The sequence below is a fragment of the Macrobrachium nipponense genome, chromosome 24 (genome assembly GCF_015104395.2).
Source record: "Macrobrachium nipponense isolate FS-2020 chromosome 24, ASM1510439v2, whole genome shotgun sequence".
NCBI classification, from domain to species: Eukaryota; Metazoa; Arthropoda; class Malacostraca; order Decapoda; family Palaemonidae; genus Macrobrachium; species Macrobrachium nipponense.
In genome coordinates, this window is record NC_061091.1 from 67,685,927 (window position 1) to 67,710,600 (window position 24,674).

A 24,674-nucleotide genomic window follows, 5' to 3' on the forward strand; every position below is an offset into this window, starting at 1 on the left:
CTCACAGCATGTTTCGTAAGGCTTTTCCAAGAGTATCTGGATATTCTATCAGAATCTATTATAAATAGACCTGAAAAAACCTCTCCACTCTGAGTCTTTCCACGTGCAGACTGACCAGAAGTGGACATGAATGATAGGGATTTTTCAAGGTAAATGACAATAGTCATGGCTAAGACATAGAATTGCTGCAGATCGTGCTAGATGGAATGAGGAAACTGTCCTCCTTCCGATACCTCGTGGAACCACATAGCGAGGTTTTTCTTCACTTTCAGAGGGAAGAATCACCTATTGTTATATATCTGCTATCAAAGAACGCAGTAAAAAGGCTATACTCTGTATCTAAAAGGGGAATTAGAGATAACAGAGGATTAAGATCTTCGGGATCTATACGATACCGCAATACGACAAGAGTAGGATATCATGTACTTCGAATGGAATTTTTTTTTTGTTCATGAAACTTACAGACAGATATATATATAGCTGTATTTCTCCGAAGTCCGACAGAATTTTTCAAAAACTCCCGGCTCACGCAGTGGTCGGCCAGGTGGTTCAGTACCCATTCCCGCCGCTGGGAGGCGGGTGTCAGGAACCATTCCATTTTCTATTCAGTTTTTTCTGTCGCCGGTGTTGATAACAACTGTTTCAAACACCTCCGTCTAGGATTTTCGAAACTTCTCTGTTACTTGAGTATCCTGTTTGTTTTTGGTTATCGAACGTGGATTGTGACTAGGCTTACGCTGATAGTGGATTGGATTTGAATTTGGTTTGGTTTTTTCCTTTAACTAAGATGTCTGGGGACTAGTTTATCTAGCACCAGAGTGTGTGTTATGGAAGGTTGTAAGGTGAGGCTACCGAAAGGTTCGGTAGACCCACACACAATATGTAATAATTGTAGAGAACATACGTGTGTTATAATGACCGTTTTGTAAGGAGTGTGGAATGTCTGTCTGATCGGGTGGAAGGCTTATGAATCCTATGTGCGGAAATTGGAGCGTGATAGGATACGGAGATCTTCCTCCAGGATTGGTATCAGTCAGTAGAAGTAAGGGTAGTAAGGTTTCTCCTACTATACATTCAGTAGTTGGTACACCTAAATCTGTTGTGCTTCGGTCCCTGAAAATGTTGTGCCTTCGGGCCCTGAAAAATCATGGAAGACAATGCCCTTTCTACGATTCTGGAATCAATACGAAACCTAGAATCTAAAGTGCTCGCTTTGGAGGGTAAAAAGCATTATTAGTGAACAAAAGTGCAGTGAAAGTGCCCCCAGTGTTGTGGAGGGGGCGTCAGATCGGCCCTATAATGCCTCTAGGCCTGGACCTCTGTCGAACTTCCAAGCCCAGGAAGACGGACATGTCGAAAGCCGCAGGAGGGTTACGGGGAACCCCCACCGCATCTGGCGTCCCTTCGGCAGAACCTGTAGACGATCCCCAGGCTGCCAAAGAGTGTGCGAGTGCGCGTATCCTCCGCGAGTGCTTTTCGTCCTCGGAGGCGTCCTCCCCTAACAGGTTGGAGCATGAGAAGACGCTCACGTCCTCTGAAAAGAGCTATGACGTTAAATGTCGCACAAGCGGCTATCGTCAGTAGTCTCAGAGGAGGGCGCAGAGTCTCTTTGCGCTGCTTCTTCGTTACGGGCTCGCCTCGAGACTTGGATTACTCTCCACCGCAAAAAAGATCGAAAACTGAAGGTGTCGCACAAGCGGCCAGAGTCTTCGATCGCAGTGAAGAAGACGCTTCACGTCCTTTTTCGCCTGTTGGTTTGCGGTCTTCACCGGAGAGTTTTGCGGCATGGACTCCTCAAAGGAGAATTATGATGTCATCTGACGAAGACGCCTTGGAGCGGCCTATTCGTTCTAAGAATAGAAGAACGGGTCCTAGTGAGAAGGGATAGGGCTTCCCCTCGCCCCTTTGCCTTCTCCATAGGATCAGTTTTCTCCTGAAAAAGAATCTTCTACTACAAAGAGTGTTATCAGGTCGATGCAACAACAACTTGCTTCGTTGCTGGCTGAGAGAGAATCAGAAATTCGTCCGAGAAGAAAAGATGATAGATTACCGATTAAAAGATCTAAGAGGTCTCCCGCACGGGTGGACCGATCGTCTCTTTCGCCTGTGAGTACTCATTCTAGATTTCGTACGTCCTCCCTGTCAGTTGGAGAAAGGGCATGAAAAACTTCCTACGAGGATTCGCCCAGACTCTCGAGGCTCGCCTTATACAAGAACGGACGATCCTATGATTACGCAACGAGGCCGTATACAGTCTGAGAAGCTCGACGCTCCTAGTTCGGCTTGGAAGGAGCGGAGTGTTCACAGGGACGCCTGTTTAGACAAGCGGTACGCTCGGACAGACGTCGAGCGTGACGCTCTGGCGCCAGGCGTGGCGCTCGAGGACGAGCGTGACGCTCACCTGGACGCCAAGCGGGACGCTCGGCTGAGCGTCGAGCGTGACGCTCATCTGGACGTCAAACGTGGCGCTCGGCTGGACGCCAAGCGTGACGCTCGGCTGGACGCCAAGCTTGACGCTCGGACGGATGCCAAGCGAGACGTTCAAACAGACGCTTTGTTTCATATCCATCAGGTATCACAGCAAGGTATTAGTATGGAACCTCAACTGCAATCGGCTTTTCGAAGGACTCCCATCGAGAGAATGAGTCAAGAAATTGGTACCGCTTTTTATCTGAATCTTTAGATATTAATATTCAGAATGCTCCATGCACGTCTAAACAACGATCATCATTAAAGCTCGGAGTGAAAGGACTTGTACCACCAGCTTCGGGAGTCCCCTTGGTCACTCCTATAGATGAGGAAGGATTAAGTAATATTTCAGAGGAAACGGAAGAGGATCAACCTGCTGTGTCAGATTCATCCGATTATCAAGTTTTGGTTCGATTGCTCGGGATCATTGGAGAAGAGTTTCAACCCGCAGCACCTCGGTCGCCTCCTTCTCAGTTTTCGTTGTCAAAAACAAATAAGACTCCTGGATTTGTTAAAATTAAAATGACAAAGTCTCTTTCAAACTAAGAGAGCTTTTAAGAAGGAAAGGTGGCAAGATGGATGTCTATGAAAAGCTCAAGGAAAGTTTCCTTTGCCCAGCCCCTCCTTCAAGACTTTGCGGCAAGGCTGGGATCTGGTACGATACAGGTGAGGATGTCGGGTTAAGAGCTCCCGCATCGGCTCAAGGTGACTTTTCCAGTCTGGTTGACGCACCAAGAAGGTCTCTTCTTTCGTCAGCTAAAATAACATGGACAACGGCGGGGAGATAGACCACCATCTGAAAGGTCTTTTTCGGACAATTGAAGTATTTAATTTCTTAGACTGGTGTTTGGGGCTGCTTGACACTAAGTCTCGTAGTCAAGACTCAATTAGCTTGGGGAGCTATCCAGTGTTCTCGCTTGTATGGATAAGGCCGTCAGAGATGGTTCAGAGGAATTGGCTTCACATTTTTGTGCAGGGCTCTGAAAAAGAGAGCTATCTACTGTAAATTTACTACCAAAGCAGTGTCTCCAACACAGAAGGCAGAATTGCTTTTCGCCCCTCTTTCTGACCATCTCTTCCCCCAGGCTATGATTAAAGATGTAGCTGGAAGTCTACAGGAAAAAGAAACTACTCAGGAGCACAATCTTCTAGACGTCCTGCGGTTCCTTCGACTTCAACACGAACCCAGTATTCTAAGAAATAAAGCCCTTTCGAGGTGGAGCATCCTCTAGACCTTCTCCTAGAGGAAGAGGACTCTCTAGAGGCAGAGCTCAGTCTAAGTCCAGAGGTAAAAAATGAGGAGGAAGTCCTTCAGTCGCCAGTAGTGCCAGGCTTCATTTATTTGCAGAAGCTTGGAAGAGTAGAGGCAGACAACTGGTCGCTCACGTCATCGAGCGAGGATACAAAATACCTTTCCTGAAGCCTCCTCCATTGCGCACAACACCTATAGATCTATCACCCTTGTACCATGGAGAAAAACAACAGATCTTGTACGATCTGATAGAACAAATGCTCGAGAAGAAAGCAATAGAACAAGTCGAGGACATTCAGTCCCCTGGTTTCTACAACAGGTTATTCCTGGTGCCGAACAGTCGGGAGGCTGGCGGCCAGTTTAGATGTGGAGCAGTCTAAACCTTTTTATAGAGAGACAGACGTTCAAGATGGAGACACCTCAGTCAGTGCTTGCGGCCTTAAGACAAAACGACTGGATGGTATCACTGGACCTGCAAGACGCATATTTCCAGTCCCGATACATCCCCGATCGAAGAAATATCTGCGTTTTGTCATGAAGGGAAGAGTTTTCCAATTCAGAGCTCTTTGCTTCGGTCTGAGTACGGCACCAATGATTTTCACAATTCTAATGAAGAATGTGGCGAGGTGGCTTCATCTTGCAAACATAAGGATCTCTCTATATCTAGACGACTGGCTAATTCGAGCATCGTCGAAAGAAAGGTGTCCTGAAGGACCTTCAATCACCTTAACTCTAGCAAGTCCTGGGACTTCTAGTGAATTCGAAAAGTCGCAGCTGATCCCCACACAGTCCATCGTGTATCTGGGGATTCAGATGGATTCAGTGGCTTTTCGAGCTTTTCCGTCCCAGGGACGGCAACAGCAAGGATTAGAAAAAATATCAGTCTTCTTAAGGAAAGAATCATGCTCGGTGAGGGAATGGATGAGTCTGCTGGGCACCATTTCCTCGCTGGAGAAGTTTGTTTCCTTGGGGAGACTACATCTCAGACCTCTCCAGTTTTTCCTGAAGGAGAATTGGAAGGACAAAGAAAATTTGGAGACAATTTTGAGGATCCCAAAGGAGGTAAGGATCACCTAAAGTGGTGGCTCGATCCTGTGAAGCTTTCGGAAGGAACTTCCCTCAAACTTCAGAGCCCCGACCTAGTGTTGTTCTCCGACGCGTCCACCACCGGGTGGGGAGCTACACTAGGAGGGAGGAAGTGTCAGGCACCTGGAGAGGGGAACAGGTGTTCTGGCACATAAATCTCAAAGAACTGGCGGCCATATACTTGGCACTTCAGTTTTTCAAAGAAAAAGTCTCAAACAAGATAGTGCAGATAAATTCAGACAATACCACAGCTCTGTCATACATAAAAAAGCAAGGAGGGACTCACTCGCGATCATTGTTCAACCTAGCAAGAGAGATCTTGTTATGGGCAAGAACTCAGAAAGTAACGATTTACTAAAGAGGGTTCCGTTGCAGGCGTGGAGAACGTCCGGGTCAAGATCTCCCTCAGCAGTCCGGCAGGGTCAACTGTTTGCCGACCGTTGGGACTCTTGCATCATGGATGTGGTGTCGAGAGCTGTGGAAGTTATGGGGACCCGTCCTCGTAGTGGATCGGTCTTTGCGACAGGCGAGAACAAAGAGGCTTCCGTTGTATTGCTCCCCCCCGTGCTCGCGCCCGGAGCAGTAGCAATTATATGCCATTCTTTGGGAACTAGGACAGGGATGGATCTTTAACGCATTTCCCCCTTCCCCCGTTCAAGAATTCTGGGAGAAGTGATGAAAAACGTTTGCAATGTCAAACAGGTGGGACGAGATTTGACGTTAAAAAAAATTCCCTCCCGCCCTTCCCCCCCCCCCCCCCCCCCCCCCCCCCCCTTTTTTTACTACTGGCCAGCAAAAGGAGTGGGTTTCACAGATGGTCATGACCTATTGTAGTGGACTTCCCGAGGGACATTGCCCGCCCATGAGGACAGATTCTAACTCAAACAAGCCCCACTTCGAAAAAAAAGAAGATACCTAACGGAAACCTCCCCGCCTCTGGGAGTCTGACTGCATTCAGACCTATCAAAAAGTTGGGTGGAGATTGGTCAAGCGAGGGGTTTTTTTTCTATACCGGGATTTTGCAAAAGCAAGTCGCCAATGCGAGAAGAGCTTTCCACGCTTGGAGTCTATCAATCAAGAATGGGGCATTCGTTTATGGAGCTGGTGCCATAACAGAACACACCACTTCCATACTACCACGGACCTCTGTGAGGCCAAATAGCGGACTTTTTGCTCTACTTGATTGAAACGAACGACCTAAAGCTTGCCAGTCCTCAACAATCAAAGGCTACAGAAGTTAGTGTTTATCTTTGTAGTCGTTTAGACATAGAGGAATTTGAATTTGGCAAACTATAAGGATTCCAGCCCCGATCTTTTTAAGGTCTTTCGAGACTATAAAGGATTCCTCCCACATAAGTTATACCATCATGGAATTTGGATGTAGTACTTAAGAATTCCACTAAATGTCAATCGGTTTTGAACCCCACCTTCAGAACCCGCCTCTTTTAAGGGAATCTTACTAAGAAAACACCTAAAATTTTCCTTACGACCTCTGGCGACGGCTAAGAAGAGTTAGTGAAACATTCAAGCCTTTAAGCAAGCATATTGGTTTTAGGGGACATAATGCTGTTTGCCTCCATTAAGTCCTACGTTGCTAGAGAAAAAATTGAAAATCCACGTCTAACCCTTGGCCCGCAAAAGTTTTTCGGAGATTAAGGTATGGCAGGAAATCATTGGACACGTAACCAGATAGAGTCCCTGTGCCCTAGTCAGGGCTCTCAATATTTATTTACAAAGAACGAAAAAGGAATTGTCCGATGGGTCCTTACTAGCAACTTATGGGTGTTCGGTCAGAACGACCAGATTTGCCGATGTCGAAGAATGCCTCTGGACAACGCATTCTTCTTTGGATAGACAGGACCCATTAGGACAGGGCGCATTCATCTTGACGAAGACAGGGTTGATGTTAAGCTGTTGAAAGTGGAAATGCCCATGAGTGATATCTATATCTAGCCTCGGTAAGCTTTCCAAAAGAACATGGCACTCAAATGACATTCTGAGTGCCGCAACCTTTTTGGCGTCAGTCAAAAACTCGGTGGTTCGCTTCACACTACCTGCGGGATTTGTGAAGACGACATACGAGAACTGCTATGGCGCTTGGACCCATACGTCGCAGCAGGACACTTTGTTGGGGGCTGGAAGTAGCACTCCATCCTACCCTGTAGGAAATGGGTGGTAAGGTGAGTTTTTATGGATTGTTTTTATGGTTTGTAAGGTCGTCCGCCTGAATCCGGACTTCCTTTCCCTTTGTAGCCTAAGTGATGTGGTCAAATGAAAATTGTTAGGCTGGTCATGGGTGGTTGAATTTTTTACTTTATCGTTTGCCCTCATATAGTATGGTCAAAATTGGTCTAGGTCCCACATTGTGGTCACGCTCCCGGGTTGACAGATTCATCTAGAACTCACCAGCTTATATAATGGTCCCAATTAACCCTTGCTGGAAAGATCTAGTAAAGTCAGTTAGCAGACTTGGTTGACAGTAATCCACGAATTAGTCAGCTATGCTAAGACAGGTAAGGAAACCAAGATGTTTTATTCATCTGCATGTAATATGTTTCCAAAATCCTTTTCTTGTCTCCCCTTCCCTACCTCCAAAGGTTGGGTATTTATCAGCTTTAGATCTATATCTGCATGGGTCGTTTCATGAACAAAACTGATATTGTTAAGATACAATAAAGTTTTTTGTTCATACTTACCTGGCAGATTATATATAATCAAAGTACCCCACCCACCTCCCCGCCGCAGGAGACAGTGGGAATAGAAAAATCTTGAATCGAAAATGGGAATGGTTTTTCCTGACACCCCTGCCCGCCTCCCAGCGGCGGGAATGGGGTACTAACCACCTGGCCGAGAGACCCACTGCGTGAGCCGGGAGTTTTTGAAAGTTCCTGTCGGAACTTCGGAAGAAATACAGCTATATATATATCTGCCAGGTAAGTATGAACAAACTTTTATTGTATCTTACAATATCCATTTTTTTTTTTTTTTTTTTTTTTTTTTTGTTGTGGCCACAGATTCCGTGTTCCGACAAAATGGAACCTGCTCCTCTCATCAAACCGTTCTTTGAGGAAGTTTTATGAAGGCAATTCTTTGTTTTCTTCTTAGCCCTAAACAACCAAGAAGAACAACGTTGAATTTTTTGTGCAAATTGGAATCTCTGCATCAAGATTTCCAAATGGAGACTCGGCAATGGGTTCTTGCCAGCATAGTAATATGTCTGGGCAAAAGCAACTAAATCCCTCTATTTCCTGACGCCAACTGCTTTCAGATCGAAGTTTTAGTTGCCGATGGCAGGTTACTTACATTTTCATCTACACGAAGAATAGATGGTTTAAACGTTTGCCTACAGAGTCTTCGGGGTGCGATTAGGTGGGCTCAAAATGCCTTCCCAAAAGGAAGGTAGTTCAAAGAAAGAAACAATAAAGAGCTAGAATCAGGGGTTCCCGCCCAATTTCAGCTCAGTCTCCTCCTTCCTTCGACCTTCCAGACTCCTTCCTTCCTTCGGGCCAAGGGATAGGGAAAGATTCTGCAAGACGAGGAACCTCATCAATCATGTTAAAAGAAAGAGATCTCGTTAGCAAAGAAGACGTTTGTATCACGAAGGATCCTCCTCAGGAGGAAGACTCCTTCTCTCTCGTATTTTTGTTAGATATCCTGTTCGTCTACTTGGTGTAGCTGAACTAATTCAACTCCCTCCCCCTTGCCAGGGTGGCCAAAAGCTTCCAAAGGGGAAGAATTTGCTTCACCCTTCTCCACGTCTCCTCTGATCAAACTTATTGGGTTGTTTCAAGGCCTCTCGGACAATGTATGCGCCATCCTAACGGCGCCGAAATGCCAATACTTGGCGAAAAACAAACGCCAGAGGTCGGTCAAGTTCCAAGGAACTCTGTCATGGCCGGATACTGAGAAAGGAGGGGCGGGCCCTCCACCACCTGGCGCAAACTGCGCCATAGGCGAACAAATCGGACAGGATATAATAGTGTCCGATTGTGGACCATCCGCCAGAGACAGTCCTAATAGACTCTTCCAAGCCTTCGAAGACTCCATCAAGTTGTTGGAGGAACCAAGCCATGGCGCGAGGCGCCAGCTCCAGGGCTCTAGGTAGCCAGACCCAGGGGAAGCTTCTAGGAGCCAGCCAGGCTCTATGAGCAGCCAGGCGTCTAGGAGACAGCCAGGTCTCTACAATCCATCCAGGTCGCCATCCAGGTGTCCACCCCCCCACCCCAGGCTCCTTCAAGGCTCTGGCCTCCAGTTCAGGATTGAGGAATCCATCCAGGCGCAAGGCTCCAAAAAAACATTAAAATAAGACCAAAGGTAAAAGAGGAAACCTAAAGCTCTGTCATAGTAATAGGGCTAGTTCCCATTGATATGATACCAGGTAAGGGCTCTGTCCAGATGGTAAAGTGGGTCAGCCCCCATTGGCAACGATCCGAGAAGGCTCTGGTCAGTGTAACGGGGTGCCTAAGCCCCCCATTGACATGATCCCAGAAAAGGGTTTGTCAGTCTATAGGTCCCTGACCATCCGCTGAAACTCTTTGATTGGCATGCAGACTCATAGACCAGTCATCATGAAGTTCTTCTTGCGCAGGCTCCAGTGCGCAAGGCGCCAGCCATACGCAAAATGCTCCCAGCCAGGATCGAGGCTCTATCCAGGAAGGGAGGATCCAATCAGGTGCGCCAGCCAGGCTGGCAACAGGCTCCAGCCAGGTGCTCTTAGGCCCGCCATTCAGGCCGCAAGGCTCCATCCAGGCGCGGGAGGCGCTAGCCATTCTCCAGGCTTCACCCAGCAAGAGATCTATATCAAAAGAATGCCCTGGCCTTCTTTGAGACAATGTGATCTCCTAAGCACTTTGAAAGAATTGTCATTGATTGATTCCTTCAAACAGCTGAGAATTAAACAAGCGCATGAAAGTCGCAGCTTTTCCTGTTAAATTCCTTATGTTCTTTTCCTTAACAATATGTCCATAAAGGACATATAGCTTGCCACGTACGGGAGATTGGCACTCCTGTGTTGACTTCCCATTATCCGAAGGAATGTCAAGATCAACCTACGAGAGATCCTTCTCTCTTGGTTTGATACCGTGGTCCTGCGGATACATTTGCTGGGATAAGGGAAGCCGATACTGATCCTTCAACTAGTGAGTTTAAATTTTAGTTAACGGTCGTGTTTTTTCTTTTTTGGGTTTGGGTTTGAAAAGGCGTTTGGGATAAAAAAAAAGAACAGGAAAAAAAAAGAACCTTTAACAAAAGGGAGAAAAAAACAAAAAAAAACAGAAAGAAAAAACAAAAAAAGCGCTTAAACTTTATCTTTTTTTCAACTTAATCCAGCTAACCGCCTCGTGTTAGGGATCATGGTTGATCGGGAATCGGTGTTTGTGCTCCTTAATTATGCCACTATGGCATAGGCATATTGTCATGGTAAGAGGCTCTGTCGAGTCAAATGGGATATACCCCATCCGACCAGACCCACAATAAACTCTGCCTTAGCCATATGGGTCACATCCTCGCTGAGGCTCTTGAGGCGTAAGCAGATTCCTAGGCATTAGCCATGGTAATCTTCCCTTCCGCCTGAACAAGTAGGAACCAAGGTTTTAGTTTATTTATTACCCTACCACGTAATTTGTTTGTTTACCTGTCTATTCCAGTAAATAGTTTGTTCTTCTTACCCACCTCCAAGGGTGGGGTCAATCAGCTGAGTATTATATCTGGCCGGGGAAAGTTTGCATGTACAAAAACATGATATTGTTTGTAATACAATAAAGTTTTTGTACATACTTACCCGGCAGATTATATACGATGAATGGCCCACCACAGCCTCCCCTCAGGAGAACAGGTGGGAAGAGAAAAGATCTGGTTTCTAGAAAACGGGAACGGTTCCTATTCCTGCCACCCGCAGTGGCAGGGGGGTAGATCAACCTGAACCTGCCTGCATCGTGTGCCGCGAAATTCCGAATTTTCTGTCGGACGTGAGAAGAATAAGCTAAGTATATATCTGCCCGGGTAAGTATGTACAAAACTTTATTGTAGTTCTAACCAATATCCATTTTTGGTTAGTATTTGCTTTATAAATACCCATACCTTCACTTAGCTGCATAAGCAGTGTTAATTTGAAGCTTCAGAAGAACGATCTAAAAGCTATGCCATGCTTTGAGGGCATTTTTCTCTATTTCTGGTTTATTTCAATGGGACTGATGCCTGGAACTGCTTTGGTGTTGCTTTTACAATTGATAACTATAATGGAGCTTCAAACGAACAATGTTCTTGTCATGACCCCCACCCTCCAGGAACTGGAGCAAACATAATGCTAACCATGCTAGCAATGAACGTAGCTAAACCCACTGTCATATGAATTAATACTTAACCCCTTCGCCAACTGGCCTGCTGCATTGCTGCTAATGCTTGCCATACCCGCATGAGGAACGCCCCTGTGTCGAACCGCGAGTATCAATCCATTACGTTGCTCCGGCCGGGTTCGAAAGCTTTTCGCCTAAATTTTTTGTGTTATTCATATTTTTCCTTCATATTCTTATGTGAAAAGACATTGTGTGTATGGATTATCAGTGAATATTTTTTTTACCCCTATTGTCAAAAAATTATAAAAAAAATACTAGTAAGAATATCGGTAAAAAATAGGAATATTTCGTAGAAAAAAGTAATTGATCAGAAGTATGGAACTGGTTGTAAAGTAGTAGGAAATTATCAGTAAAGTACTAGAAATAAAGTAGCAGAAAAAGTAGTAAATGTAGTAAATTAAAAATTAGATAGTAAATAGGTAACTAAAGCAAGTTACTAGTTTTTGTTTTCTTACTGAAACACTTGTTTATTCCTAGGAGGTTTTTCATACAAAAGCCGTACATATACATCAATGAACGGTTTTAGGCAGCTGGTAATTAATAATAATAAAAATAACAGTCAATAATAGTAATAATAATAATACTAATGATTAAAAAAAGCAACCAGCATCTCGTGCCATACCAATACGTATATAACATATGGGGGCAGTTTATTCACCCCCATTATCATCTGCAGCTATAAAAAACACATCTCATCACGAGTAACAGGCCTCCATAGAAGTCCTTTCACCTTACGCTTTCTGTTGAATGAAAGTACTACTCTGCCCGAGCATTCATCCATTCTCACAATTTGTCAATTACATCACCACAAAAAAGGAAAATGAAAGGCATCACGTAAGCAGATGAAATCTGAGTGTAAGCAGGAATCCCCATTGCCACCCTCCGTGATCAGGGGGGGTGGGTCTGTGCGCAAGTCACAAGATGGATCAGTTATGAACTGCCAGCCTTCATCGACAAGATGGTTCAATGTCTTTCCAAACACTCGTTGTCAATGTCAACCCTCTAAAAAATTATCACTATAATCATCATCTGATAGATTTGGCAGGTACTCAGACCCTGACTCTGAAACACTATCATCTGACATGATACTGAAAAAAAAAAAAAAAAAAATAACTGCAATCAAAAGGGAAAAAGATTTGGAATTCAAATCTACATGGTTTACGGACAAAATCGTAATCATCTTTCTCGGATAATAGCCTGAGGCGCACTGGTATATGTTGGCCAGTACCCCTCCTAATATCCCATATGAAAATGACGTCACGACGTCCATCGGACGCTCATTGGTTAGAATGAATTGTGGGTGGAGCTTCAGCACCTCTCTCGTACACAATACTGTGTCTGGAAACCATCCAAGCTAAAGAAAACGCTTTGCTTTTCGAGGAGGGATGAAAGACGTACACGCATACGTCCCGGTCTTTTATTACTGTACCGTAAAAGACGTACATGTGTACGTCCCAGTGCTGAAGGGGTTAAATAATTAATCTTTATCTAACAAGCACTTTTCCCATTCTTTGGCTTTTTGTGGCTTACCTGAAGATTAATCTGCTTCTTCAACACCATCTGTCACCCATCCACTTATATTTATTTCCTGCTGCTTTGCTGCTAATTTTCTTTCCAGATTAGTCTTTGGGCAACTCGGAGGATATTTTAGTATCCATTTTTAGTTTACTGTAAAAGATATCTATTGAGACGGCTTTCTGTCCATCCACATTTTTTCTGTTTGCCCTCAGATCTTAAAAACTATTGAGTGTAGAGGGCTGAAAATTGGTGTGTTGATCATCCCTACACCAGTTATCAAAAATACCAAATTCAGTCCTGTAGCCTCTGTATTTTTTTGTTTTTTTATTCTATTTATGGTTAAAGTTAGCAATGATCACAAGTCTAACACTGCTATAGGTGCCATCACAGGCCACCACTGGGCCTTGGGTAAAAATTTCTTGGGCTGGGGCTGAGGGTTTCATGAGCAGTGGCTGAGAGTTTCATACAGCATTATACCTTTGCTCTAAATCACCATGATGGCTGCCAGTGAATGGTAATTGGCACTCCCTCAACCCTCCTTTTACTCAGGTGTGACTGATGGACTCACAACTCTATCTGTTTAACCCTAATAGTTGTTTGTTTTCACTTTGGTCCCTTCTGGTGTAGCAGTCATGGGTGACATCCACTAGCCAGCTTTTGTAATCATGAAGTCTGGCATTTATTCCAGTCATACCTTTCCTCTTTGCCTTCTCCAGCATGCTAAGGCTGGCGTATGGGATTAGGCAACAGTTCTGGTTGACAATCCCTGTAGACTTAACCTTCTAGGTTCTTCATCCTTCTTGGACTTAGGGTCAGACCCTGTGCTGGTTACCAGTGACGTCATCTTATTCCATTATTACATGTACCCTATATTATGGCACTTGAACTTTCCAGGTGAACTCATTCATGTCTCATGTTTATGTTTAGTGCTATTGGCTCAACTATTGAAGACTTCTTGCCTCTTCTGAACACTAAAGTTTTGCAAATTGGTGCTGTTTACGTACTTTATACATTTGAGTGGAAGTTTTCATTATTTCTTCTTATTCCTTACATCACAAAAGAATGAACTGGTTGCATAGGTATTCTAATGGTAGATCTGTTCCTTGCACAGTGAAGAACCAGTTTTTTTCTGTGGATTCTGTGCTGATTATCTAAAGTTTTGGGGTCCGTGAAAATTAAGTTTACATTGCAAGTACACAAAACATGAATTCAGATAGTGTTTGCGGGTTCTATGCAAGTAATTTCAGGTATCATAATGTGAGTGGAAATGCTTAGTAGAGGCCTCCAAAATCTTGACTCCACTGAACTAGTGCTCTACAAGAGAGGCATTTCCTATATAGTAGTATATGATAAATGGGCTTTTGTGAAAAGATATGGTTTGTAAATTACATAAAATAGGTTTGCAGTAATTAATTCTGTTTGTTTTTCTTTCATTTCAGGAGAGATATACAGATGTTACCATCACTTGTGAGGGAAAATTTTACCAAGTGCACAAATTTGTACTTGCTACTTGTAGTGAGTACTTTGAAAAGATATTTCAGGAAACACCTTGCAAGCACCCTGTGATTGTGTTGAGGGATGTCAGCTGTGATGAACTTGAAGCCTTGCTTAATTATATGTACATTGGGTCAGTCAGTGTAGCCCAGAGTGATCTAGCGCGCTTGATTAAAGTTGCGGAACTCTTCCAAATCAAAGGTCTGGCAGTCCCAGATGACCCTCCTAGGTGTAGTGATGTTGATTCGCAGGGAACAAACAGTGAGAGTAGAGACGGATTTGAGGGTTATTACAAGGGTAGAGGGCGTGACACCACTGGGAGTAGTCCACGGAGAAAAGAAAAACATGTTCGTAGTGACGATGAAGAGACAATAGCAGGTCCCCGGTCGAAACGTGCCAGGAACCTTGAGAATTCCTCAGGATTGCCAGATAGAATCGATAACCAGACTGAATCCTCCTCAGCTGAGCAGGTATGTGTTGTCTCTGTTACTGTTATCATTATTATAAAGGATTAGTTTATCCAGACCTGTGAGCCTAATAAAGGCTCTTCTCGTGCTGGGACTGAGAACTAGAAATTTCTTCAATGTAAATATATGTTCTTTATTTCTTTGGTTTCCAGATTTATTATTGTACTTCCTTAAGAAAATGCCATCTACAGTTATGCTCAAATCTGAGGCGACATGATTCTTTTGCATTGTCCAAAATCTGAGACTCGACATAATGTTGCTAAGTAGTGTTAAACTTTCTTTTCATACATTCAACTTACCTGTCCAGATATATACATAGCTATCGACTCCGTCGTTCCCGACAGAATTTCAAATTAATTTCGCGGCACTCGCTACAGGTAGGTCAGGTGATCTACCGCCCTGCTCTGGGTGGCAGGACTAGGACTATTCCCGTTTTCTAATCATTCTCTCTGTCGCCGGCTGTATCAACATTGTTGTTTACTTCCTCCTGACTAGAATTCGTTTTTCGCAAGCTTTTGATCATCTCTCTGATATTTGGTGACGTACTTGGATCGTTGTTTGGCATTCGCTATCGTGGACTGTTTTTTGGACTTGGTTTTGGAATTTGTGAATATGTCTGATTTTTCTAGTGTTAGTTTCAGAGTGTGTGGAAGATGGGGCTGTAAGGTGAGGAATTCCGAAAAGCTTCGGTAGATCCTCACACTAGTTGTAGGGGTGTAGAATGGTTGAATGTTCGATTGAGAATACGTGAATGAGTGTGAGAAACTGAGTGCACAAGAGTGGAAGAATCTAACTTCTTACTTGAAGAAGTTAGAGAAAGATAGAGAGAGGAGGCGGCTTATAAAACCCGCAGAATGTCTGCCTCTCATGATTTACTGTCTAGCTCTGTAGCTTCTTCCTATGATGATAATGACCAATTTCTGTTTCAGCCCGTTCACAAATTGCTAATCCCTCTAGTTTCTGCTTCGGAAATAGCAGAACTTAGAGCTTCCCTTCAGAAAATGCAGGAAAAAGTCGCAGCATTGGAAGGTAAGGAAAGTGAATGTGGCAGTGATATTAGTGTCCCCAGTGTAGTGGAGGGGGCGTCTGGTCGTCTCTGCGACGCTCCTAGGCCTAGACCTCTTCCAAGCTCCCTGGCCCGGAGGAGAAGGAAAGTCGAAAGCCGTACGGGGGTTGTGGAGAATCCCCAACGATCAGCGTCCCTTCGGCAGAATCGATCGTATCGACTGCCAAGGACCGCTATAGGAAAAGCGTCCTTCGAGAGTGCTTTTCGTCGTCGAGTTCGCCTTCTCCGAGAAGAGGATGGAAGGAGTCTAATCTTTCCCGTCCTTTGAAGAGGAGTATGAAAGAGCATGAGCTCAATTCGAGTCCCGAGCGCTTCTCAGAAGGAGGAGCGCCTTCGGTAATAAAGAAGGCGAGAATACAGTCAGACTCTGGGTCTGGAAGAGATCCTAGAGCGCCTTCCAGATCTCCCTCTCCTAATTCGGAAGATTCCTCAACCAAGAAAATTTTGAAGAATATGCAAGAGCAATTAGCCTTGTTAGTAGGAACTCGTTATAAGGAGCCTACTCGTAAGAAGGATGATAGGCTTCCTATTAAAAGATCTAAATACCTATCTCCTGCCAGGCGCGACGCATCCTTCAGGGGAGTTGTCGCACAGGCGGCCATCTCTGGGGGGGCGTGCGCTAGACAGGAGAGAGGTAAGAAAGGAAGCTACTCCTGTCAAGAGTAGGGCGCCAACCAGAAGCCAGACTCCGAGTAGGCGCAACGAGCCAGTACAACATTCAAGATCTTCAATCAAGCGCCAAGAGTTAGCTGAAGAGGAAGATCCTGTTAGGAGTAGAGCACTTGTGAGACGGAAAGCGCCTACTAAACATCAGACGCATGCTAAGGATCAGGAGTATTCGGAACGACGTGCTCCTACCAGACACCAGGAGTCGTCGGGCCTAGATACTCCTCCCAGGCGCCAGGATTATTCTGAACTAAATACTCCTCCCAGGCGCCAGGAGTATTCCGAAGCTTATACTCCTCACAAGCGCCAGGAGTACTCTGCACTAAACTCCTCCCAGCGCCAGGAGTATTCCGAAAGTTATACTCCTCCCAGGCGCCAGGAGTATTCCGAAGCTTTCTCCTCAGGGCTTATACTCCTCCACCGCCAGGAGTATTCGAAGAACTTAATACTCCTACCAGGCGCTCGGAGGAGTTAATTCGAAACTTAAATACTCCTACCACGCGCCAGGAGTATTCTGAACAAAATGCGCCTACTAAAAGCCAGGAGTATTCGAGGCGCTCTGCGCCTGCCAGGCGCCAGGAGTATTCGGAACTTAATACTCCTACAACGCGCCAGGAGTATTCTGAACAAAATGCGCCTACTGAAAGCCAGGAGTATTCGAGGCAGGAGTATTCCAAGCACGTTACTCCTCCCAGGCGAGATACTCCTGCTGTACACCAGGCGCATTCCTCGTATGAAGAGCCTGACACTCGTAAGAGAGTAAGAGAAAGTCAGTAGAAAGAAGAGAGCCTTCTCCTTCCGAGCCTATCAACCCAGAAGATGCCTCGGAGGACGAAATGAAGGAAGGATCTTCTAATTATAAAGTTCTTTCGTCCTTCTGTTGGAGGAATATGGAGACTCTTTGACACCAGCTGCTCCCCCTTCGCCACGCTCGCAGTTTTCGAGCACGAAAACACTCAAGTCTTCCCTCTTTCCTTAAAATGAAGCCTGCTATTTCTATGAGGAGAGCTCTACAATCTCTTGACTCCTGGTTCAAGAAGAGAAGGAGTTAGGAAGGACGGTCTTTTTGTATGCCTCCGCTAAACTTACAGGGAGGAGAGGAATTTGGTACGAAACGGAGAGGATATGGGATTATCTCTGTCCGTTTCAGCTGAATCAGACTTCTCGAGTTTGGTGGATTCGTCGAGAAGGCACGCCTTGAATGCAGCGAAGGTTACATGGGGCTTTCGGAAAGAACGGACCACCTCATCAAGAGGACTTTTTCACACCTAGAAGTTTTTAACTTCTTAGATTGGTCCCTTGGGGTTCTGGCCAAGAAATCTCAGAAAAGGAACAACTCGACCCAGAAACCCTAAATTGCATCTCGCCTGCATTGATAAGGCTGTTCAGGATGGATTGGCTGAGGTATGCTCCCTATATGGTGGCAGGAGTTTTAAGAAAAGGGCGGTGCACAGTGCTTCCTCACGAAGGCCGTCTCTCAATTCGCAGAGAGGCCGCCTTATTGTTTGCGCCTCTCTCTGAACACCTTTTTCCCTCGCAGTTGGTGAAGGACATCGCGCATTCTCTGACGGAAAAGGCCACCCAAGATCTCCTTAGACAATCCTCAAGGAAGAATAGGCCTGTGGCTAGTGAGGAAAAGAAAGTGGCTCGCCCAGCTCAGAAACAGCCCTTTCGAGGAGGTCTTCCAACTAGACCGATCGCCAGAAGGAAGTCAACCGATAAGAGGGGCAGGTCTTCCTTTTCCGTCCCTTTAAGAAAGGGAAGTGAGAATTCTGTCCTCCAGACACCCGTAGGAGCCAGGCTACATTATTTTGCGAAAGCCTGGGAAGACATAGGAGCCAACACTTGGACGATGTCGATTATCAAGAAGGGTATCGCATCCCATTCAAGGACATTCCGCCCTTGACAACATCTCCGAGGAATTGTCCGCCAGATACAGGGACCCTATTCTGAGGGATACTCTTCGTCAAATGGTGGAACAGATGTGGGACAAAAGAGCAATAGAACTTGTGCTGGATTGCAACTCCCCGGGTTTTACAATCGCTTGTTTCTCGTAACAAAAGCCTCGGGGGGATGGAGACCGGTACTGGACGTAAGTGCGCTGAACAAATTTGTCGAACAACAGAAGTTCAGCATGGAAACGTCTGCCTCAGTCCTTGCAGCACTACGACAAGGGGATTGGATGGTGTCCCTAGACCTTCAGGACGCATACTTCCACCATCCCGATCCACCATTCGTCGAGGAAGTACCTTCGATTTATGTTCGAAGGAAGAAAATTATCAGTTCAGGGCCCTGTGTTTCTGGCCTGTCCACGGCTCCTCAAGTCTTCACAGACGTGATGAAAAATGTAGCAAGGCACTTACATTTGAAAGGGATAAATGTCTCCCTGTACCTGGACGACTGGCTCATCAGAGCCAGGTCGCAAAAGCAGTGTTTTGGAGGACCTGTTAATAACACTGGAATTGACAAAGTCTTTGGGATTGATCGTGAACCTCGAAGAAGTCTCAGATGATCCCCAGCCAGAACGTGGTTTATCTGGGGATTCAGATGGATTCTCGGGGTTTTCGAGTTTTTCATCTCAAGAGAGATTAAAGAAAGGCTGTGCCACAGTATCGAACTTTCTAGGGAAAGAGCGCACTTCAGCGAGGGAATGGCTGAGCCTTCTGGGAACCCTTTCCTCGCTCGAACAGTTCTTTCTCCTAGGAAGATTACATCTTCGACCGCTTCAGTTCTTCCTAAGAAGAAGTTGGAGTTGGAAGACAGGTCAGCTCTCGGACACGTTTCCAATATCGGAAGAAATAAAAACACCATTTGAAGTGGTGGTTGGTTCCATTAAAGAAAACAAAGGAGTGTCCCTGCAAGTACGGAACCCAAGCCTGACATTGTTTTCAGACGCCTCGGAGGCGGGCTGGGGTGCAACATTGGGACCCAGAGAAGTGTCAGGCACCTGGTCGGCAGAACAGGTGTCATGGCACATAAATTGCAAAGAGCTCTTAGCAATTCACCTGGCGCTAAAGAGCTTCGAACACTTAGTCAGAGGCAAAGTCCGTGCAGATAAATTCAGACAATACGACAGCTCTGGCTTATGTCAAGAAGCAAGGAGGGACGCACTCTTTTGCTCTGTACGAGCTGGCACGGGATCTACTGATTGGGCGAACCAAAGGGAGGATAATTCTTCTAACAAGGTTTGTTCAAGGGGAGAGGAATGTGAGAGCGGACAGATTGAGCAGGAGATTCCAGGTCCTTCCCACAGAATGGACACTCCACTCAGAAGTCTGTCAGAGCCTTTGGCTCCTTTGGGGGTTTGGGGGAAGCCGTCAAATAGATCTTTTCGCCACATTCCTCTCCAAAAGGATAGATACATTTTGTGCCCTGGTGGAGGATCCCCGGGCTTATGACAACAGACGCCTTTCTCCTGGACTGCTCAGGAATAGACGTTTACAGCTTTTCCCCCGTTCAAGATACTGGGGGAAGTAAGTCAGAAAATTCGTGGCATCCGAAGGAACCAAGATGACTCTGATCGCTCCGTATTGGCCAGCTCAAATTTGGTTCACAGAGGTGATGGAATGGACAGTGGACTTCCCCAGATCTCTTCCAAACAGAGTAGATCTGCTCAAACAACCCCACTTCGAGAGGTACCATCAAAATCTACCCGCTCTTGCTCTGACTGCCTTTCGACTATCGAAAGACTTGTCAGAGCGAGAGGGTTTTCTCGCCAGGCAGCAAACGCAATTGCTAGAGCCCGCAGATCATTTACTAGGCGATGTACCAATCGAAGTGGGAAGTTTTCAGAAACTGGTGTAGGTCGAAGAAGCTGTCCTCTTCCAGTACCTCTTTGTGACCGAAATTGCCGATTTCCTTCTGTTTCTTTAGACAAAGTCGCATCTCTCGGTACCCAACTATTAAGGGGAGGTACAGGAGTATGCCTCTCAGCAGTCTTTAGAAACAGAGGATTAGATCTAACGAATGATAAGGATTTGCACGACCTCATTCGTTACATTCGAACATCTAAATCACTTGAACCTAAGGTTCCAAGGCTGGAACTTAGATGTGGTTCTTAAATTTCTGTCCATCCAGATGAATTCGAACCACTTCACCACTGGGGCTTGTCGTTCCGTAATATCACTAGAAAGTGTTTGTTTCTGATGTCTCTTGCACGGCAAAAAGAATCAGTGAGTTGCACGCCCTTGAATCAAGAGTTGGCTTCAAAGGAGACTCAGCAATTTGTTCATTTCAGTCCCTTTTTCTGGCCAAAAACGAAAACCCTTCGAATCCCTGGCCCAGGAGCTTCGAAGTGAAAGGACTTTCTAGTTTGGTGGGCAGAGAGGCAGAAAGATCCCTTTGCCCAGTTAGAGCTCTAAAATTTTATCTGGACAGGAAGAAGCAGTTGGGGGGTTCGCAGAAAGGTCTTTGGTGCTCAGTGAAAGACCCCAAGAGAGCAATGTCCAAGAACGCATTAGCCTTCTTTGTTAGAAGTGTTATCACAGAAGCTCATAAGAAGTGTCCAGATGATTCTTTTAATCTTCTAAGAGTGGGAGCCCACGAAGTTAGAGCAATCGCAACCTCGGTGGCGTTCCAAAGAAATATGTCACTAAAGAACATTTTGGACACAAACTTATTGGAGATGCAACTCTGTGTTTGCATCCCATTATTTAAAAGACGTGCGAGTTACGTATGATAAATGTTTTTCGTTAGGTCCGTTTGTGTCAGCACAGACGGTTCTGGGTAAAGGAGAAAGCACCAATCCTTAAATTATGTACGTAACCCTCTTGTCGGATGTGTTCTCGGGTTTTCGGTGTATGGGAGTGTCAGTAGTCGCACAGGCGGCCTTCACTTCTCTTCATTTGAAAATCGAGTGTACATCTGACTATTAGAGGGGTACAAAAATTTTGTTATTTTTGTATGTATGAGTTTCGAGTTTGTGGTTGTTTTGCAAAGAGTTTGGGGATAACTCTAGGCAATCTTAGAACTAACACGGTTAGGATCGGGTGATCGAGATTGGTTGTGTGCTCCTTAAATTAGTGCGTGTTGTCATATAAGCGGATGTGCTCCCATTGACAAACGCCATTTAGGATTCTGTCGAGTAAGTGGAAGAGACCCCATCGACAGATCACAAGAACTCTTGGCCACAGATCACTATCTCGCTAAGGCTCTTGAGATGAAGCAGACTCCTGGGCAGTAGCCACGAAGTCTTCCATCTAAAAAGGTAGGAAAACAATAAGGTTTATTAATACCTACAACATATGTTGTTTACCTGTCTAGTCAGTTAATTAGCTGTCTCTTGCCCTCCACCAAAGGGTGTCAATCAGCTATGTATATATCTGACAGGTAAGTTGAATGTATGAAAATGACATTGTTATGATACAATAAAGTTTCATACATACTTACCTGGCAGATATATACAATTGAAGACCCACCCAGCCTCCCCGCAGGAGACAGGTGGAAGAGAGAATATGATTAGAAAACGGGAATAGTTCCTAGTCCTGCCACCCAGAGCAGGGCGGTAGATCACCTGACCTACCTGTAGCGAGTGCCGCGAAATTTGAAATTCTGTCGGGAACGACGGAGTCGATAGCTATGTATATATCTGCCAGGTAAGTATGTATGAAACTTTATTGTATCATAACAATGTCATTTTATTTCCAATATCATACATGTTGACAGGTTTGTAATTCACATCTAGCACTATTTTCCCTATGGGTATATAGATATGATCCCTTTTATGCATTGGTAAATTTGTAACCTGTGTGATTTGAACATATTTTTAATTTCTACTGTAGTAGTACTGCCTCAAAGCAAGGTGTGATAAGGTTAGTGGTGTGGTCAGTGACATCGCGCTTGACATGCTCCTCTGGCTGGCCAACTTAATTTGCCTCTGCAGCATTATAACAGTAGGCCTAATAAGCTCAACAGTCATCACATTTTCAAAATAGAATTATGAACTGCAACCATTTTTCTATGAATGTTGAAGTTGCAGGCTATGTTCAAGCTACCTGTAGCAAAATTATTTATAGGTTTAAAAAATTAATCTAAGCTTCTGAGATGTAATCTCTGTTACTAAAGTATTTATTTGTAGAGATTACTTGTTATCTGAGGAATAAAGGATTATGATTTTAATTACATGGAGATGACAGGTATTAATCAGAATATCTGTTAGTATTAATAGCAAGTCAAATGGAACACATGTTTTTTAACTGGCTTAAAATATGATTTCATACAATCAACTTACCTGTCAGATATATACATAGCTAAGACTCCGTCGTCCCCGACAGAAATTCAAATTTCGCGCCACTCGCTACAGGTAGGTCAGGTGATCTACCGGCCTGCCCTGGGCGGCAGGACTAGGAACCATCCCCGTTTTCTATCATATTTTCTCTGTCGCCGGTGGTATCAACATTGTTGTTATTACCTCCTGACTTAGATTCATTTTTCATCCTTTGATCATCGTTTTTCGGCTTTTTGGTGACGTATTTGGATCGTGTTTTGGCATTCGCTACAGTGGACTGTTTTTGGAATAACTCTTTTGGATTTTTCTCAGTATGTCTGATTCTAATGTGAGTGTGAGAATGGGGTGTGAATGTAGGCTGCAGGGTGAGGATACCGAAAGCTTCGGTTGATCCTCACACTGTATGCCGTAAATGTTAGGGGGGGGGGGGCGGTTTCAGGTTCTGCTATTAATACTTGTAAGGAATGCGAGGGATTGAATGCAGAAGAGTGGAAGACTTTGACTTCTTATTTGAAGAAGTTAGAGAGGGATAGAATTAGACGATTGAAAGGTGTGAGTTCAAGGCCTATTGAGCCTTTCACTGATAAATTCTAATCCTACTGATGTTAGATTACTCCCTATGTATCTCATTTCTCAGAGTGCTTTTTCGGATTCGGCATCGGAAATCGCCAATCTGAAAGCTACAATTAGAGACATGAAGTCCAAGATGGCTGACTTCAAAGGTAAGGCTAGTGAAAGTGCGCATTACAGTGAAGTGAGTTCTCCCAGTGTTGTGGAGGGGGCGTTTGATCGTCCCTGCGACGCTCCCAGGCCTAGACCTCTTCCAAGCTCACAAGCCCAGAGGAGAAGGAAAGTCGAAAGCCTTAAGGAGGTTGTGGGGAATCCCCAACGGTCAGACGTCCCTTCATTGCTAGCTCTGCTTCGTGGCAGGCGGCTCAAGGGCGCTATAGAAAAAGCGTCCTTCGCGAGTGTTTCTCGTCCTCTCCCTCTCCTCACCTAAACGAGGGTGGTAAGGAATCGAACTTGTCGAGACCGCTGAAGCGTCATATGAAGCCTGACATAGATTCTAGTCCAGAGCGTTTCTCAGATGACGCTCCGTCTTCTAGCAAGAAAGCGAAGGGGCGTCAGCGTCACCTGAAGTGTACGCGGAAGTACCCTTTCCTTCTTCTCCCCCGAGTGATGACGAAAGACGTCATGCACTGGACGTGGGAGAAGCGTCAAGAAAGATCATTATGGCAGTTCAAGAGCAACTGTCATCTCTAGGGTGGGAGTTTTAGCGCCACGTCGGAAGGACGTGACGCTTCCAATTAGAAGTCTCGTCCTCTCTCACTGTTCAACGAGAAGCGTCATACAGACGGTGAAACGGCTCTAAACGTCTTACAGAAGCGTATAGTTCGATAGAGCGAGAACAGGTGCTTACGAGAGTTTCGTAACGCCAGAGAGACGTAAGACGTCTTTTAGACGCGAGCGTCATTGGAAACGGAGCATAGACATGACGCTCCGTCCAATATTATGACGCCAAGTAGGACGCCTTTGGAGAGCGGAGCGTCTTCCCAAGCGCGAAGCGTCATCGAGAGTCAGCAAAAGACGTCATCCATGACGCTTGGCGAACGGGAAGCGTCATGTAAGCGTGAAGCGTCTAAAATTCTAGAGAAGCCGAAGCTTATGACGCTTCCAAGACTATTAGAGCGGGAAAGAGGAAGGATTATCATTCCCTTAGCCCCTCTCCTATTAGGAGTTTGTCTCCTCAAGAAGAAGAACGTTCGGAAAGGAGAGCGGAGACGCATGTAGATCCGAGTTAGAGGAAAACTCGGATGACGAATATAGTGGAAGAGAAGGTCTGTCTAACTATAAGGTGTTGACTACCCTACTTCTTGAGGAGTACGGAGACGAGTTGACGCCTGCCGCTACGCCTGCCTTCTCCGCGCTCGCTCTTTTCCAGTGCTAAGACGAAGAAGCCTTCGTCCTTTTCTCAAAATGAAACCCCACCATATCGATGAAGAGAGCATTACATTCCTTAGACTCATGGATGAAGTCTAAGAAAGACTTAGTGAAGACAGTCTTCTGCATGCCTCCC

The 24,674-nt window shown here is 45.3% G+C and overlaps 1 protein-coding gene across 22 annotated transcripts in view; it reads left to right on the forward strand.

The window, feature by feature from the left end:
- LOC135205744 (zinc finger and BTB domain-containing protein 17-like) overlaps positions 1-24,674 on the forward strand; it is a 292,065-nt gene that overhangs the window by 22,341 nt on the left and 245,050 nt on the right. For all 22 annotated transcript variants that reach the window (XR_010312587.1, XM_064236858.1, XM_064236843.1 and 19 more), the window contains one exon: positions 14,118-14,642. Coding sequence is in view for 21 of the 22 variants with exons in the window: in XM_064236843.1 (XP_064092913.1) it covers positions 14,118-14,642 (525 nt within the window). In the remaining variant the exon portion in view is untranslated. The remainder of the gene's footprint in view (positions 1-14,117; positions 14,643-24,674) is intronic.